Consider the following 20,426-nt stretch of genomic DNA (forward strand, 5'->3'; position numbering starts at 1 on the left):
GAAATTAGAGATTTATATCAAGGTAAAAATCAGGCTTCACAATCCAACAATGATGGCATCAGATAATCCGGCATGGCAATAGGGCACTTAAGTAATAAGTGAAAACTGATTGAAAATAGAGTGCAACCATTGCCATAATATTTTTTTATTTAATATGAAAGTATGAGTCTTGTGGCATGTTCTTAATTACAAGATATTTAATATTTTGCATTGTTCTTGTAAGATAGTTGATGTTTGATGACGGCTTATGCATATCATAGAGACAAAAATGCTTCATATGTGATTTTATGGTTGCATTTTCTGCATTTCATCATTGTTTTGTGTGTTATGATTTTTTAGAATTTTGTTATTTTTCTGGGTTTTTTAGAATTTTTAATTTTTTTCAAAATTTATGATTTTTTACGATATGTATCTTATTTTGGGCCCGACCGATACGGGTTACGATACAATACTTATAACCTTGGTGCCAACAGGCAAAAAAGACGGACATGAAAATGATTTGACCAAGCATAATACAATTCAGAACGTAGAAAGAAAATAGTTATTTATATTGCTACTTCAATGAAAAATAAAGAGAGATTCTATAATCATTTCACTCCCAAAGGCAATGAATAGTGTCAACACACGTCAAATGTACTATCAGTATTTTGCAAAAAGAAGATCTGCATCAGATTAATTGAAACTCCAAAAACACAATTATCATCACATTATCATTCCCACTGACAAGCAACCATAGAAAGTCTTGGAGGTACTTTTGGCAACAATTTAAGGTGCATCTAAGAAAAGACAATCGTATAACTATGTCACATGGGTGCGGGTGCGGGTGCGGGGATTCGGCACTTCCAAAAAACCCGGGTGCGGGAGTGCGGCAGGGGCAAAAATGTCAATATATATAGGGGGTCGGGGTTCCCCTCCCTTACGAATCGATTTTTTTTTTAAAAAGCAGCTGTCTGCTGCTTTTTTTAAAAAAAAATAGAGCAGCTGACAGCTGCTGCTGTCAGCAGCTGTCTGTCAGCGGCTGACAGACAGCTGCTGTCAGCCAGCTGACAGAGCTGCTTTTTAAAAAAAAGAATCGAGCAGCTGACAGCTGCTGTCACAGCTGCTGTCAGCCAGCTGACAGCTGCTGTCAACAGATCTTTTTTTTTTTTTAAAATCGCAGCATAGGGCAATTTTTTTTAAAAAAAATCCAAAAAAAATGGACTTAAATGATCCTGGGTGCGGTCAACGCACCCAGGATCGGGTTGACCGCACCCGCACCCGCGTCGACGCGGGTGCGGCACCCTGCTAGCCGAATCCCTGTGACATAGTCGTATAAATAAAGTGACGTAATTTCTTTACGTACTTTATAAAAAACTGCGAATTTCGCACAAGATTATTGTGTCAAAGACTTGATCCTCCAAATGCTAGGGAATCAGACATGTCAAGGTACAAATTGGCCCCATAATTTTTAAAATTGGGATGTATTCATCACTTTTTCCTTCTTTCCTGGAGAGAAAAGAAGTAACAACGGCATCTAGCATGTCCTTTTTTAGAGCTGTCACATGGATACAGCTGTGGATAAAGAGATGGGACTATTTTTATGAAGTTTTCAATATGACTAATATGTAAGGGGACACAATATGGTGACAAAATGGAGTATCCATGTGACATGGTTTGAGAGACAGTAGTATATGTTATAATTCTATTGGTATCAGAAATGTGAAGGTCTGAAATAACAATGCTTTCTGAGCACCTAAAGTAAGCAAACATTAAATATAAGAACATACAGTGGTAAGCACATTCCTTAATACACTGCCATGGAAACCACCATAAGATGTTGAGGGAATTAAAGAGGAAAAGAAAAGAATGCAACTGTTTTGAGCATGCATTCCATCTGCAGGAGAAAACAGCAAAGGCTAGAGCCACTTGCATGACATACAAACAAGACTTTAAGTGGAGTCGCGCAAGTCACATGTCAATTATAACGAGTATTACTACAGAAAATGACTAATTTTCCTAAAAAACAAGAACAAAGTAATAAGTGAATCATAATTTGTGTGACGGCAACCATTTGTAGATCATTTAAAATCAAATCATCCTGCAAAACATACCTCCTTTGCACCAGGCGAATGAAGTGCTGAGGGGGCACAAAAGCTCGCTCCATGTCCACAAGTGCAACAACCATTTTTTTGGCTTCATTTCTGAATTCATCCAAAGCAGCAGAAGCAATTGCAACAACCTTGCCACAAAAAAAGACAATTAATTTATAGCAACAAGTGGCATGTCTGGATGGAACCAAACCAAGTTTACTGGATCATGAGAACTTTGACCTATTCAACATTAAATCACAATTCCCCTAATTAACATACACCATAGAATCAAAGTCAATGCCATGGTCATATCATCATAGCAACATTTCAGAGAAGAAAAAGGCAGCTTCCCCTAGAAAATGTCACCAAATAACAGTTAAAAAATTTTTGACAAGAAAAAAGAAATTTTGTGGCATTCATATAAAATTAAGAATTAAAAATCATAACTTGCTCCAATAGTATGATGATTATTAAGGGATGCATTTGCTACCCTCCTCCTAGTTGGAACTCGTAGTGGGAGATTGTTTTAACTTTTGACCAAATTTGACCTCATGCATGTGTTCAGCACAATATTGTATGTATCATACGGTATTGCACGCTACGGTACGATACGTATCGTTACTATGAGGAATACTGATACGATATGCACTTGTATCGCGATACGAGTGTATATCGTATGTATCGTACAATGCAAGGTTGGCGCACTAAAAAAATGGCTGAATCGTAATTTTTCAATTTTGGGTTTTAAAGACCCCTTGAGGGCCGACTCCATCATTTGTGTAGAAGTCATTAGAGAGGTATCCACACACCCTAGGACTTGTGAGAGTGATTTGAGAGTCGATCCATGTGCAAAAGAGAGGGCTTTTGTGGTTTGTTAAAGTAAAAGTGCATTTTCACCATTTTTTCAGTCAAGTGGGTTAGGGTGAAAAAAAAAAGTATTATAAGTAAAATTACAACGCTACCCTCCAAAAAAATCTGCCTTGGGAGGCCTGCAACCCCCGCCAACTTACCGCGAAGTTGGATCCGCGAAAATTAGAAATTTATATCAAGGTAGAAATCATGCTTCACACTCCAACAAAGATGGCATAAGATAATCCGGCACGGCAATGGAGCACTCAAGTAATGAGTGAAAACTGATTGAAAATCGAGTACAACTATTGTCATAATATTTTTGTTTATGTAATATGAAAGTATGATTCTTGTGGTATGTTCTTAATTGCAAGATATTTAATATTTTGCATTGTTCTTATAAGATAGTTGATGTTTGATAATGTCTTATGCATCTCATAGAGACATAAATGCTTCATATGTGATTTTATGTTTGCATTTTGTGCATTTCATCATTGTATCGTGTGTTATGAATTTTTAGAATTTTTGCTATTGTTTCTGATTTTTTAGAGTTTTTTATTTTTTTTTCAAAATTTATGATTTTTTATGATACATATCTTATTTTGGGCCAGACCAATACGGGTTACGATACAATACTTACAACCTTGGTTCAGCATGGTCAAAATGGTAGGAATAGTTTTTCGATGTAAAAATGTTTTTTGAGGTTTGAAAATTTTGTACATCGTCGTAGGCCATTGATTTGTTAACCCTTGTAAAATCTGATATATATGTCAGGAAAACATGATCCAAAGGTCAGTTTCTACTAAACTTAATGTGTAGATCACATATGGAGGGTATGTGTGCAAAAACACTGTAAAAAATAAAATATTACATTTTTTCACTAGGGTGTCCCTTACCCACGAGGATAGCAAACATTACCCCTATAAAGAATATGATGGCAAACTGAACATCATATTAGCAATATTGATATTGCTTTTTATTTCATTTTATCAAAAAATGCAGCAATAAATATTGTGTTTCACCTATATTTGTCAAATGACAATTTTCACACATGCCCTACAATGAGCTTGATTACCTCACGCTTAAATGGAGGATATCTACCAAGACCTGGTGTTGCAGATGCAGCAGCAGACACTATATCCATTAACACACGGTGAACCTGTTTCAATAGCCAAAACATAAATATTTATTTCATGATATAACATGATTAGCCAGTTAAACAGAAAAAAATAAAATTTCATGCTACTAAGCCATGGACAACTAAGCCCTAATGCTAGCACAAGCACATGTAGTCTCTCTTGTGGTATATTATTGCCCACTATTCACAATTGGAAGAAATCAGGAGAAATGTCACCCAGAGTAAGATTGTGTAAAAAGGTAACCAAAAGATGGCCTTCAGGCAAAGGGTCCAAGGATGTGTAAAAGTACAGTATGCATCACTGATAAAGACCCTCCCTTTTTTTTCCCCAACTGTGAAGCTGGAGAATATCCCGTTCTTCAGTTGAATTCAAGTCATGAATGCAACTAGGCCAATAAAATCCACCAATTAATGTTGCATCTCACTGAGCAACAAAGATCCACAGAGTCAAACACATTGATCAAGTCAACCAAGACGAAGATCAGTTGAATGTGTGCACACCCTCTCATGAATATGATGCACGGACTCTGATACGGTACTTCCGATTGTGATCGCCATGCCATCTTTTAAAATAACTATCCAATGCAACTGCCATATTCTTCTATAAGTGATTTGGACAAGAGACAGTGGGTTCATGGTCATAGTTTGTGTGCAACTCAAGTTTATACAGTTTTAATTTTGGAAACCATCATACAGAACTGGCAGACTTGTGTTAGCTCCAAATATTGTATTGTTATGAACACCATTTCAAAACCATGTAATTGACTTTTAGATGAGGACTTCAACCTAAGATTGAGGGATAGCTATGACTTGAACTTTTAAGCACAAACCAAGACCTTTAGATGAATTGCAATTAGTAATAACTATATAAGATAAATCTTCTCAAGTGTAATTCATGATTACCAGATTCTTTATTTTGGATAGTTCAAATGATTTTATAAAAATGTGCTGGAGGTCTTTAGGCACCTAGTGCCCAAAACTAGAAACTAATGCTGTAAAAATAGTCATATTCAATAACTGTAGTGCAGAGGTCCCTACGATACAACACACCCCTTTGTATTGGAAAAATTAGTGCATTGTATTGTATTAGAGCATATCTTAGGACATAATAGCATACAACATGGCACATGTGTCATAAGACTCATAACATACAGAAACCTTTAGCATTTTTTGTCCAAATTTTGTTGAAAATTCCTTTTATTTTTTCATGATTTTTCCGAATAAAATAAGAAATCATTAATGTGCTATTGACCCCATTCATAAGAATATACAAGACCGATGTTGTTAAAGGCACAGTTTGAGGCACAATGTGTGCCTCGAAGCGAAGCGCTTGAGTAAAAGCCTTGAGGCGCTCTTAAAAAATGCAGGAGGGCCAAAGACGTGCACCTCAATGGCTTTGAGGCATGCCTTATTAAGCCATGGTCAAATGGGCTCAAAACCCCCATTTAATCACTCTTTTGCTTTGTTAAAAAAAATAAGATAAAGAAAAAGGGAAGGGTGCCGATCGATTAGGGTCTCTTCCCCTTTTCCCTTTCTCCTCCTCCTTCCTTCCACCGGTGATCCTGGAGCTCGAGCAGCGATGACCGGCGATGATACCCCCGGTGACCAACTTCCCCACTAGTACTCTCTCTCTCCTTTTTCTTTTCTTCTTTTTTCGTTCTTTTGCTTTTTTCTTTCTTCTTCTTCATTATCCTTTCCGCCCTTTGTTCTTCTTTTATTTATTTCATCTTATTCTTCCATTCTTCTACTTTGTCTTTTCTTTTTTCCTTTCTCTTATTTTTCTTCTTTTTTCTGTCTTTTCTCCCTTCTTTCTTCTTCTTCTTCTCTTTCTTTGTTTCTCTTTGTTCCTCTTTTTCTTTTCTGCAGCTGTGTGCTATAAATGTTGTATGTGTGTATGGGTTTTTCATAATGAGTGCATGCATTGTTTGTGTACAGGTGAACATGTGGTGGCTATGTGTGTGTTTGTATGCGTGCTCTGTGTGTGTGCATTGTGTGTGTTTCTATGTGAATGAGTGTGTAATATATAGTGTATATGTGAATGTAGTTGAGTGTAGTGGTATGTGTGCGTGTGTACTGCGTCTTGTGTGCAGTGTGTGTTTGTGTGTGCATGTAATTTCTGTATCTCTGTTTTTTATAGCATGCTGTCCTCTAAAGAAATATGTAACTCTATTTTTATATGTACGACATATAGGATATGCTGCCCAAATGATATATGATACATTGTCCATGTATCATATATAGCATGCTTTTTTGGTTTTTCTTTTGGTTCATATATCACTGTTTTTAATATCATATATATAGCATGTTTTTTGTTCATATATATTACATCTAACACTTTTTTTATAACAAAAAGCATGCTGTCCTCTAAAGAAATATGTAACTGTTTTTTATATTCCTTCAGGATGTCGAGCCCATGACCCCAGTAACTTAAAGCGTGTGAATTTTTTTCGCACTTTCGATTTGTAAAAGTACATTACTTATTATGATTAATAACTTCAGTTGTTGATATCTTATTAGTTTTTACTTCACAGTTCACACTTTTATTTGTTTATGTTGTATTAGTATTAGTTGTCTCTTGTTCTTTGGTTAAATGATCACATCTTCTTTGTTGGATGAATTAAATTATTGCATTATAGTCGTTGCTCGAAATTCATTTTGTAATTTATTTTAGATTGTCTATTTGATATTCAATATTCATTATTGGCTCATAAATGATGCATTGTTTGTTTTAATTTTTTATTTGGCATAATTGTTAATATTTTTTGTGAACCATACACTTTACACCTCGAGGCTTATGCCTCACTACGTCTCAATGCTATTCACAACATTGTGCAAGACCAAACATAAAAGAGAAAGTCAGGACGGAAGAAAATTATTCTAGAACAAGAAGAGATCAATTAATTTATTTTTATAGTTATGATAAGTCATCCCCAACATTCATGATATGTAACCACCTAGATTGAGAAAGAATTCGATATCACTTCAGGCCAGTTTGCCTGATGGAGGTCAAGTCAAATGTACCTTTTATTTTTGGTATTGGGTTTCACAATGACTGTCTGAAAGTGATTGATGAGAAAGATTGAAAAACTTAATGTAGTGTGCTTAATATTTTTCAAGACCTCTTATATAATATATACTCTTGAAGTTAACATTTGATGGTCGATGTTTTGACAATGCAATGACATACTGTTCTCTTTAATATTTTTCATTTTTTAAATGTATTAATTTTAGACCTTTTTGATACATGTTACGAGGGCACTTATAATATTCCAAAATTATGGTTGGTTTTATTATTGGTGTCATTTACTAATTGCTAATTCTTGCATAATGTCATGTTCTTTCTTTTTCATAATTAAGCTGATCTGATATGATAGTTTTATTGTTTAGGGGTTCTTTTCTTAAACTGTTTGTGAGCAGCTCTCTTAAAGTACAAACCTTTTTATTTCTATTCAATTTTAAAAAAAAATTGATGTAAAAATCTTTTTTCCTGTATCTTCTGTAAAACATATAACTTGAAACTTTAGACCATTCCGGCATGCGTTACAACTTGAACCGTAGACCATTCCAATATCCCTTACAATACACTTCCTAACCATGAGCTATTGTGAATCTGCAGGTATCCTAAGTGTTTCCATAGTTATCCGACTATACCCCGTACTCTCATCCCAAGCAAGCCAACAAGCTACAAGAAAATATGCAAGATTCCATTTATATAAGTGCTAACGAGAAAACCCCAATAAATAAATAAATAAAACAAAAGCTTATGACTTTTTACTAGTTAAGGGAGGATCATATATCAATAAACAGCCAAAACTCATGTTTTCCAAAGGAATTAAAACTAGATGAACATGTTAAGAAGAAACATAAACAGTCCTAAGAAGATCTAAGAAAAGATAACCAATGCTTGAGGCAAAATATACAATTAAAACATGACGACTGACATCAAGTTGATTGCTTTCATGAAATGATGGTGTAATTATTTTTCTTGTTAATGAAACATTTTTATTAATCTTGTATATAATTGGGAATCATACTAAAATAAACCATTTTTAGTTATCCTTTCTAGAAGGGAAAAAATGCAAAGGATAAAAATGTTTTAAACAACCAATGTATCCACAAAATCACCTCATCAACGCAGAGACGAGATGATTCTTTGGCCAGCTCAAGGACCCCTTTTATCAGAGACCTCAATCCCTTTTCAGGAGATATAAGGTAAGGTTGATAACCATCCGCTTCCAATACAACCTAGAAAATGTTAAAAAGTGAATATTGAAGGAGATAAGCAACCAAAAATAAGTCCAAGTGGCACAAAAAACTCTTAAGGTAAACCTCCTAATACCCTTTTAACATTGTTGATATCAAAATGTCTGTCCAAGGGAAGCTGCTTAATCCTATTGGGGAAATTTCCCTCAAAGCTTGCAACCACCTTCCAACCTCCACCCTAAAAAAGAGGTCACATTAGAAGGCGAACAATTAGATATTATCAGAAGCAAATACTATGGCCAGATAATTGACAATGACCATCTTGCAAGTGTAGTTGACAGCCTAAGCATAGATCGTTGTAGAATGGAGATCAACTTCCAACTTAAACAGAATATGGTTAATAACAATTGAGAATTAATATAAACAAGCACATTAGAACTGCCACTAACCAGGCAAACTAGCCCAAAAAATACATATCTTGCTTCCATAAGCAACAGAAAATACATCCTTAACCACAACTACAACAGAAATAACAAGTTGTTGCACAAAGGGCTTGTGAATCAATGTAAGCCATGACATAGTGTTCGCACAACATCCTGAAACTGACATTTCAAACTGCCAAATATGAAGAGCATGCACATAATAAGACCTATGGTGTCAAAAAAAGAATCAGTAAACATCTTTGATCAATCAAATGTGAATGATTGATTCCAAATCACAACAGGCAAGAGGCGGTAAATGATACAGGCTTCCAGTGCTCACTCGCATGTATTGAAAAGGACAAAGGAAAAAGGGGAAAAAACAAACCATAAGTTGAACGTAGTGGAAAAAACAAACCATAAGTTGAACGTAGTAACTCCACAAAAGAAGATTAATTACTTCATGAATATAAAATCAGTCACAAATCTCATTCACCGAATTTTCTCGGCATGAGAGAATATCAGGATATTTAATTTTTTTCTCAGAAAAATCTCTGGAAAATCTCAAGCAAATTAAAAAATATTAAAATTACAAACATTATTCTTTTAAAATGTATATTATTTCTAATATTAAGTGAAATGATTCAAAACATAGGAAAAAAGGACAAATGAACCATACATGTTTCTTAAAAAAATGGATAATAAAAAACAGTTCTATTTGATAAGGAAAAGTGCAGTCCTATCCGTGCATTTTTTAAAACAAGGGACAATTAATCTCATATCCAAGGGGGGTGAAGAGGAGGAGCTCTCTCCCTTTTTTATATAATGACCTCACTTGGCCTTCTCAAATTCACCTTTTATGCTTGTGTGCCTTTCTAGCAGCCCATGTAGCCGTTACCTGTCTTGGCATTGCATACTAATATAAGTTGTTTAATGACACAATTGCCCTACTCTTAATTGTTAAGTGGGAGCTTTTGGAGAAAAAACAATTCTATCACAATTTTTCAAAAACACGATAAATTTAATTATGGCGAAGTATTGAATATATTGCATTTTTTGTTTTATTTATTAACACGATGAAAACGTGAAAAATTAAAAATATCAGCGATATTTGTTAATATACATAAAATTAATGCTAATATGAACCAAACTAAATCCTAATTTTCTATTTGACCTACTTTATGGTGTACTCAAAGCAAGTTCCATCCTATATAACATGGGTTCTGAAGACCCAATGCACCTGTATCGACATAGTGTGGATATGGCACCTGGTGCAGTCAAAAGAGGTCAAGTGCTTTGCTCTCTCTCTCTCTCTCTCTCTCTCTCTCTCTCTCTCTCTCTCTCTCTCTCTCTCTCTCTCTCTCTCAGAGGATCTGCTCAGAATGGGGTCGTATCATAGTTTGATCAGTGCAATCGGACCTGATTTGGTCAAGCATGCATAGTGCAACCCCACACCCATATTTTCAGAAATTCTTGTGTCATACCTGCTGCAACCACAAGCATGTGACATAGCTTATATTCAAACCCTTATAACGCACAAATGAATTTTCTTTATTTCCATGGAATTGATATCAAGAGTCACCACCAAGAGATAGATTATGTGATATAATCATGTGAAAATGCGTGAACCAGTCATTGGTTGGATCCAAACTAATTCTAATTCCACATTTTTATCCGCCAGTTTTTTCGAGCCTTTATATACATACATACAAGATATAGTTACATACAAATAATCTATATACCAGAGCTATCTGTCATCATCATCAAGATGTAAGAAAGAACTGAACCTTAAAATCCAACTAGGAATAAAATGTACACCATAGTCTGCCTATCTTGGTTATTAGCGGTCGTCAAATGTAGGGCACTGAATCGCAATTATATAGGCAATTAGAGACCCATAGAAGGGAATTTAGTAAACATGATCTACTCTGGTCACAATCTTCTTTAAATTTAATTTCAATGTTTTGTGTAGGTTCCTAAAACTTGGGTCCAGTGTCAAGCTAAACCAGATTCACATGGGTAAGTTGATTTATTGGTGGGTTCTTTTTCTATTCATTATTTTTTCTTCTTTCCTCTCATGTTTTCCTCTTTTAACATCAATGAAAGGTACTATAGCCGAAATATCAGGGAAAGGTTAAGCCCCCAACAAACAAAAAATTCTATGACTGGAAGAAAGATAACTTGGAGATGGATCTAGCAATGAGAGGGAGGATGACTAAAATATTAGTAATGAACGAGAGATCTGAGGCAACATAAAGTCATCGAATGTACAGCAACTACACATACCTTGTTTAGTTTAAACAATACGCACAGCATGTCATCCCTTCTATACCTGTCCATTGGTTGTTTACACTACACTAGTATATTCCCTTGAAGCCTTGATACCAAGATATCAACAATTAGAGTCATCCGGAAGATACACACAGATCTTGCATGTGCCCGCTTCACATCAAGGACTACTCTTTTGATAATCTAGCTCAATCTGTGATTTATTTATCCATGATCTTAGCCACTAGGAGCATATGTATCTTATCCATTTTGTTAAAAGTCTTTATTCATCAGGCTGAGATCTCTAATGCCAAGTTCACCAAGATTTAAGGGTTGAGAGTCCTTTTTCCAATTCATTACTGCATCCTATCCGATTAACCCCTGTAACAAGGAAAAAACTAGTTTTTTTTACCAACCTTTTTCTTGGTTTTTTCAGGCACTGTAAAAATAAAAAATGCACCAGGATAGAATTTGGTACAATCAAAGTAATCTTCCCAATTAATCACACACACACGCACACTATGCCCAAAAACTCTACTTTTTTTATCCACTTATCTTCTATATTCGCCAGTGTCTCATCTGGACATGCCTGTGGGCATTGAAAGTCCAAGATGTTTTATTGGTTGATCACCAATTTGACAATCAAAAATTTAACTTGTCATCATTGTTAAGTCACCCCCACACTGTAAAAAATTAAATTATATTTATCCTCGCTAATTTTCAAACTCAGCATCATAGCAAAGATTCTCAGCAGAAGTTAGTACCCCCCAAAATTATGAAGAGATGCCTCTTCAGATAATATGTCATCTGCAAACAATAAATGAGTGAAAGAGGGAATACTTGGTAGGCCGATCCACAAACAAAATCCATTTTGACAGTTCTTTACAGGATGCTCACACAAACTTGGTTTCATCTAAGTTTCATGGATCGCATCGTGTAGCCTAAGTTCTGCAGCAAGGATGACACAAATTGTACTTACACGTCTCATCGACATCTCTGATATGCAACTTGATTCCCAAATCATCATTTGATATGGCTTAATTAAAAAGTCTTGTTTGCTGGGGTTGAAATGCCACTTTGGATGTGAACTTCAATTGCATACTGAAGATGACCATGCATGTGCCCCTAAAACCAAGTTGATCCTACAATTTCAAAATGATTTCCAGAGTAACATGTTTATTTTGGATACATGTATAGAATATAATCTTAAACTTTTCTAGACATGCACATATACCTCCATGGGCAGTCATGCACATGCATAAGAAACAATATCTCATCCATTAGGTCAATGTTCGTCTAGCCATCACAATTTTCATGACCACAGCTTGCACGGAAGAAAAACCCATGACTGCCTCAAACATATGAACAGCACAGTCAAAAGATTATTTAGATCTTCTTCCATTACGCAAATCTGTCATATACTATGTGTTTTCTGTATCTCTTCAATCTTCTGCTAGGTTGTGGATCAAACACAACCTCCATCGACCTTCCATGTTGAACATGGTGTTAAATTGTATCTCCTATGTACATATATTTTTATATGTATATGACGAAAGATACATACACATATATGTATCATACATATATGTATATGTATCTATTGTTATATATATATATATAATATATTTTCCCTTCATGTAATCCCCGAAAGGTCTTTGGGGATATGTTAAAGGAACCATTCCCGAACACGAACCTGAGATCACCATTATTGATAAAGGTGAAATAAAGGTTCTTGATGGCGAAGAAAGAGAAAAAGATTTTGAAGAATATAACAAAAGACATGAAGAATGGGAGATGAAAAACTACAAAATTCTCTCATGGTTCTTTTCTTACGTTGAAACGAAGATAAATGCCAATATTTTGAAGTTCAAGAAAGCATTTCAAGTATGAAAATATCTCGAAAGAATGTATACTTCAAGAGATTTGTCGCATAAATATTACCTTCAAAAGAAGGCATTGACCCTTCAACAAGGGAAAATGTCCGTTAGAGAATATTTTGCCGAGCTATCCACCATTTGGGATGAACTTGCTCTTCAAGAACCTAAATGGAGTGGAGAGGCTATTGAATTAAGGGCCAAACAACTTGAAGAGGATCACTTCTTCAACTTTTTAAACGGGCTTCAACCCGAATTCGAGCAAACCAGGTCCTCTCTCTTCTCTTCTTTCTCTTCTCCTCCGTTGGAAGATTTACTTACCAAGCTAAGTGGAGAAAAAACTCGATTGGGGATGAAAAAAACCAATCAAAGTGTGTTGGCCGTTCCCTCTAAAGATGAAGATGAGGGTGCGTATGCCGTCTCTAGACCAGGAAATAATGTCAAAACATATAAACCCCCTCACTTCAACAAAAATCAAAGAGGAAGAGAAAATTGTGGACAATATGGAAGAAGAGATTATAGCAAAATCATATGCCACTTTTGCAAAGAACCGGGTCACATTAAACCTAGATGTCCTAAATGCAAAAAGATGGTGGCTATGTCTACAACGTTCCAACAATACAAGGAGGAAGGATCATCAACTTCCAACAATGTCACATTATCTCTAAATCAAATAATGGAAGCTCTTCAACCTCTCCTCAAGGGATCCGTTTTCAGAGTCGCCATGTCCATCTTCTCTCCTCCCGGTAAGATTCTTTGGCTCTTAGACACGGGTGCATCCTTTCATATGACTCCAAATGTTTTTGCACTTTCTAAATACTCAAAAAATTTGTCACTCTTTTGTTTCTACAGCGGATGGGGCTTCTCTTGAAATAAAGGGAATTGGAGATTTTGAAAGTCAATGTTTTTTTTGTTCCTAAAGTTAGATTTATCCCAAAATTGAATTTAAATTTGTTTTTCGTCTCTCAACTATCGGATCATGGGTGTGATATCAAATTCTCATCAAATCAATGTTGGATACAGGATCGCCGGTTCGAGAAGTTGATTGGAGAAGGCTCTAGGAAGGGAGATTTATACTTTATGGAATTTCTTCAAGTTTCAAAACATTCTTTTTGTAATATTGCCCAACATAAGGATATAAATGTTTAGCATAAACGCCTTGGGCACCCAAATATTGTCAAGCTTTCTTATTTATATTTTACCAAAACTTTATGTAAAGACAACTTCAATTGTAATGATTGTATTCTTGGTAAAATGAGAAGCTTATCTTTTGGACAAAGAACTACGTTTTCAACTAAGCCTTTTGAAATTGTGCATTCGGATGTATGGGGACCGACACCCGTTGTGTCTAAAGGAGGGTTTTCATATTATGTTATTTATGTTGATGATTTTTCAAGATATAGTTGGATCTACTTCCTCAAGCATAAACATGAGTTGTTCTCTACCTTTAAGGTTTTCCATATGATGATACAAAACCAATTTAATAGTAAATTACAAATTTTTAGAATCGATTCCGGGGGAGAATATCTTTCAAATGATTTCAAAAGTTATATTGAAAATAATAGAATTATTCATCAAAGGTCTTGTCCCAAAACTCATCAACAAAATGGATTAGCCGAACGAAAACATAGACATATAATAGAAACTACAAGAACATTACTCATTTCTCAAAAAAATCCAAAAAGATTTTGGGCCGAAGCGGCTCTTGCATCAGTTTACCTCATAAATCGACTTTCATCCAAAAATTTGAACCAAATAACCCCTTTTGAAATCTTATATAAAAAGGAACCCGACTACAATAGACTAAGAATTTTTTGTTGTAAGTGTATTGTCCTCACCGACAAAAATGATAAATCGTCTCCTAAAGCTATTCCTTGTGCATTTTTGGGTTATTCGGAAACACAAAAAGGTTTTCGATGTTATGATATTAAAAATGACAAACTATATGTTTCAAGAAACGTGACCTTTTTAGAGAACATAAGTGGTTTTGAAGAACACAAAGCTCATGAAGATAATGTTGATTACTCTTTTTTGTTTGAACTATTATCTAGAAATGAAGATTTTTTAAGTGATGATGAAGTAAATGAGGATGTGGGTAGAAGTGAAAGTACTCCACAACCCATCCAACATGAAGAAGAAATGATAGTTGAGCCAATCACCTATACACATAAAGATAAAAGTACCTTTAGAAGTGCAATAGAAAAATATAGTGACCCTAGTGAATCTTTTCTAACCAATCTCGAAGAACCAAAAGATCTAGGAAAAATCCTTCTAGATTTATATCCTATGAGTCCTTCTCTCCAAAGCATAGGGCATGTCTTAGTGCTATTCACTCCTACCAAGAACCTAGAAATTTTGGAGAAGCCAAGGAAAGAATAGAGTGGAGGGACGCCATGGATAACGAGCTTAAAGCCCTCAACAAAGCTAAAACTTGGGTTTTTCAAGATCTCCCAAAAGGAAAGAAATCAATAGGATGTAGATGGGTTTATAAAATCAAAACCAAGAGTGATGGCACTCTTGAGAAATATAAAGCATGTCTTGTCGCTAAGGGATATAGTCAAGAATACGACATTGATTACGAAGAAAGCAACGTTGCACGAATGGTCACTGTTAGATGTCTGATCACCATTGCCTCTATTAAAAACTGGAACATTTATCAAATGGATGTCAAAAATGCTTTTTTAAACAGGGACCTTAATAAAGAAGTATATATGGATGCTCCTCCCAGCTTGGATGTTCAAAAGGGAAAAGTCCTTCGTTTGCAAAAAGCTCTTTATGGTTTAAAACAAGCTCTTAAGGCTTGGTATAATCGATTTAATGAAGTAATGGTTCAAAATGGTTTTGTTTCATGCTACACTGACACTACTCTGTTTGTCAAAAGGTCTAATGCAGGTATTGTGATTTTACTGCTTTATGTTGATAACAGATAGTGACATAAAGGGTATCAAAGATATTAAAAACACTTTGAAAGAAAGGTTTGAAATGTCAGATTTGGGGTATCTAACTTATTTTCTTGGTATTAAGATAGCCTATTCTCATAGAGGCTATTTTTTGTCTCAAACCAAACTTGCATGTGAGATTCTTGACAGATCTTGTATTACTGATGAAAAAAATTGTGAAACTCCTGAAATTGTAGGATCAAAGATGAAAATCGATGATGGGATTCTGTTGAAGGATCCTACCCCCTACCGGCAACTTGTGGGGTCTCTAATGTATCTTAGCATCACAAGGTCAGACATCTCACACGTCGTGCACACTGCAAGCCAGTTCCAGCATGCTCCTACATCCGTTCATATGGGCGTTGTTCTCCGAGTTGTCAGATACATAAAAGGAACTATCAACAAGGGAGGTTTTCTTTCCCCATCCTCTGAATTAAATTTGATTGCATATACTGACTTTGATTGGGGAGGTGACCTAAATAATCGTCACTCCACTACAGGCTTTTGTATTTTTTAGATGAATCCTTAATCTCATGGAGATGCAAGAAACAACAAAAGGTGTCTCTGTCATCCACAGAAGCAGAATATCAAGCCATGGCTTCTACAACTATGGAAATTGTGTGGATTCATCAACTGTTACATGATATGGGGATTCAGGTTCAAGGACCCACTAAGTTGTGCTGTGATAATAAGAGTGTAATGTACATTGCCAAAAATCACACATTTCATGAACGCACAAAGCATATTTAGATGGATTGCTACTACGTTAGAGAAGCATACTTGCAAAGAATTATAGATCTTTCATACGTGACTTAAGAATATCAGTTGAGAGATTTCTTCACCAAGGCTCTATGCTCTCCTAGATTTAATTTTCTTCTTGGCAAAATCTCGGTCATTTTGCCCTAAGTTTGAGGGAGTATGTTAAATTGTATCTCCTATGTACATATATTTTTATATGTACATGATGAAAGATACATATACATATATGTATGTCTATTGTTATATATATATATTCCCTTCATGTAACCCCAGGGGTATTTCTGTCTTTTGTTCTATTTTACGCATATTTACACCTGTAAATATGTTTGTAATTTATTTCTTTTTATTTTCTTCTTTTCCTTTTTTCTTTTTCTCTTTTTTTTTATATTAAAGTTTACTTAGTCAACCTTGGAGGGGGGTCCAACACTAGTCGTTGGACCCCTCCAACGGTTAGATTTCTATCCGTTGGAGGGGCTCCAACGACTAGTGGGAGCCCCTACAAGGCTTCCTCTCTTCTATAAAAGGGGTTGAACCCCTATTGTATTTTCATTCATTATTGGGAGCATTGTCCTCCAACTTGCTCAATAAAACTCTTTATATTTTGCATTTGGGGTTATCTCTTTGTACCTTTGTGTACATTGTTCTAAGTGTTCTTGTGCCTTTGTGCACCTCTCCCTTTGTGGTGGTTGTGCATATCAAGAAGGCCTCAAGAAATCTGCTGTAGCTGACTCTGCTAACAGAAACCCAATAAAATCCCATCCAAAGGAATTCCAACAGCTAAAACTAGCATTAACTTTAGACTATCAAACAAACTTCAAGCCTCCAACAAAGTCCACAACACCAATCTCCATCCTTTAACTTGTGTAGGCAACATAAGTTTTCATGGCCAGCAACCTTGGTAATATTCAAGCCCATGTCAAACTTAGTGAATAACTGCAAACACTAAATAAAGTAAAAAAAAATCCAGGATAGAGTTCGAAGCTTTTAGAATTGTCCATCAAAAATTAAGGCAAATCAATTTAAAGAAAAGAAATAAGCAACAAATATATGGAGGACATGAATAGATTACAGTAAGATGCCCACCTCGCCTGTGGCAATATGCTGGAGAAACTTGTCCTCAAATTCACGGCAAAGCTGCAACGCAATGGCCCTTGTTCCTTCAGCAGTAGTTACCATCTGTTCACCAAGCCTCACCAACTCATCCTCCACCATTTGGGACCTCCCTTGCAACCTAGAAATCCCAAAAGAACAAACACTATTTCAAACCAAGTAAACTAATAAAAAACAATGAACCAGTACCTACATACATATATATATGTATCTTAACGCAACCTAACTGGATTGGTCTATCACATTATCATCTAATTTTGTAAGGAACTTGGGCTTGCAAGAAATAGCAACAGAGGATGCTTCTATTCCTCAATAATCCCTAGCAACGTTCATTTCGAGTAGGCAACCATACAATAGCAGGAAACAATGGTTTGACCCCACACAGGTAGCTTAAAGTTCCCAGCCCTGGTTCACTAACAGGAAATGAATGGATTCAAAGCCACTGTGCTTGTAAGAGCTGGAACAGTGCGTTATGTATGAGGTCCCCTTCCAGGAGTTTGGTAACAAGACCGTCGCAACTCCCCATCCTTGACAGAGGTTGAGAAAGGTGAACCATGCTATGCATGCAATCCGCTTATTGTTTCTAAAAGCACTAAAGAATCTGCTGAAGCCTTCTCACTTGAATTCATCTCAGAAGCAGAAATCTAGGCATTTTGGAGCCAGCTTCTTAGGACATGGGAAGCATATAATTTCACACATGGATGCCTTACATTAAATAGGCAACATATTGCAGATTAGAAGCCATGATTCCTATGGAGAGCAGTTTTACTTTAAGGGCAAACAGTTATCGATTTTCTCTAATCTCTTAAAAGTTAAAATAAAAAACAGGATAACTCCAGTTTTATAAAGATAAAAATCCTTTTAGATAATTCACATGAAAATATAAGACAGGATGAAAGCATTCAGCATTTTCCCTGTTCATAAGAAAAATATTTACAGGATTACACACATATGCATGTAATTCTGGAATTGTCGCCAAAGGTTACGCTAAAGTTCATGCATACTTGCTACCTAGTTGGCATCTTTTTGTCAACTGAACATGCAAAAACTGCTTCTTCGTTATGCATCCACTAATACACAGAATAATTGACTGTATAATTGCAAACTTGCTTGTTGCATCTCTTACAATTTCTTGTTGCGTAGGCAGGAAACCTTCATTAAGTTCTCTTACAATTAGATAGTTACACTTTTTGTGGATGAAGAATGCAATAGGTCTTGGATTGATAATGGAAAAATTACATACTATAATATGATTAGTTACTTTTAAATCTGAAAGATTTCATAGTTCACTTCTTAAACACTTCTTGTTTCCTGCTTCACTTGGATGTAAAAAATCCTTCATCTCGCTTGTGTGTCCGGCATTACTTCTTCATTTCCCTTCCTTGGTGAAGTAAATACAAACACATTTCAAAGATAATATATAAACTGTTAAGATGTATATATATATAATGTAATAGCTAAATATCCTCTAGGGGTATTTTCATCATTTTACTCATGTAATAGGGACAGTTCATTAGGAACAGTTTTTTCCTTTTTTATTAATTTTTCCTTTTTTGTAATTTGCCCTTTTAAGCAAGGGCTCTATGGTCGTTGGAGGCTCTCCAACAGTCATAAATATGACCGTTGGGAGCTTCCATTTGGTCTCTCTCCCTTGTAGTATGTATATAAAGGGACTTTGTTCCCCCTCAATTGTTAATGTTTCTCTTAAGCATTTATGCTCAATAAAGATGAATATTTTTTATATTTTTTGTTTTTCTATTTAATTCCTTAATGTTTTATTTGCACTTAGTGCTTGTGTTGCTGCCCCTTGTTGGCTATAAGTTTGTCCTATAGCGGACTTGTGCTTGTCTTGTAAAGCCCTTAGTGGCATTGTTTTTGTATTTTCCACTATTTCATTACATAAACAACCATGTAAACTTTGTAAATGCAGTGAAGCATTGACCATTTTTAAGCCTAAGAAACACATAGATCTATAAGCAATCTAAAGAAGAAACCTTGTCATAAGGCTTGGAAGCTTCACTTTCATCCGACTACGAATCTGATGAGCAAGAGTATCAACCAGAGCTATTCTACCAAGCTTATTCTGTGGAGCACCAGTAAGTATGGATCTCAGACTTTCACTTTCAGCTCTCCAAGCAGTTTCCAGTGAGCTCTCAGAGCCTACAGATCCTGATTGTGCTGATGCAATAGAAACAGATTGACCAATTAAAGCAACCCATTCAATATCACTTGCATTACGTGGGCCCTGACCTAGAAGAAGAGCCTGAACAGCAGCAAGAGATTTTTGATCTGTAGCTGCGTGATCAATTTTACTAATAACGCCAATGGTTCTCATACCTACGATTAAAACAACAGAAATTTCACATTACCATGAAATAACTCAATGATGGACAAGAAGCAGAGAAAGGACATGTTTACATATCAAACTCTGCCCAGCAAAGGTTATATCCAGACGATAAAAATGGATTGCATTAACAATATGTGCCAACAAACATGAAATTAACACCCACCATCAGCATCATACTCCTTTGCCATTTTAAGGGCTCTAGAGGAAGAAATTTCTGGTGCCTGGGAAGCAGGTACAATGACCAACATGATGGCATCATTATGTCCCACAAACTCACTGATCTGGCAAAAAGAATATCATATGTCAAATGATAAAACAACACCTAAACCCCAAGCTGAAAGTTACAGAGGGAAAAAATACAAAATTTGACATGACTTTAGAAAAATTAAAAGGTAACTACGATGGCAACAATGAAAACTACAAATAAAGAGACAAGGAAAATAGATTACAG

At 35.5% G+C, this 20,426-nt stretch overlaps 1 protein-coding gene across 2 annotated transcripts in view; it reads right to left on the bottom strand.

The window, feature by feature from the left end:
* LOC149821232 (dynamin-2A-like) overlaps positions 1-20,426 on the bottom strand; it is a 64,419-nt gene that overhangs the window by 39,622 nt on the left and 4,371 nt on the right. For both annotated transcript variants that reach the window (XM_089983628.1, XM_089983629.1), the window contains 7 exons: positions 20,139-20,256; positions 19,623-19,965; positions 17,602-17,749; positions 8,396-8,497; positions 8,182-8,301; positions 3,994-4,077; positions 2,091-2,218 (listed from right to left, as the gene is read on the bottom strand). In XM_089983628.1, the coding sequence (XP_089839754.1) occupies positions 2,091-2,218; positions 3,994-4,077; positions 8,182-8,301; positions 8,396-8,497; positions 17,602-17,749; positions 19,623-19,965; positions 20,139-20,256 (1,043 nt within the window). The remainder of the gene's footprint in view (positions 1-2,090; positions 2,219-3,993; positions 4,078-8,181; positions 8,302-8,395; positions 8,498-17,601; positions 17,750-19,622; positions 19,966-20,138; positions 20,257-20,426) is intronic.

Source organism: Nuphar pumila, chromosome 12 (genome assembly GCF_984573655.1).
Source record: "Nuphar pumila chromosome 12, dmNupPumi1.hap1.1, whole genome shotgun sequence".
NCBI lineage: Eukaryota > Viridiplantae > Streptophyta > Magnoliopsida > Nymphaeales > Nymphaeaceae > Nuphar > Nuphar pumila.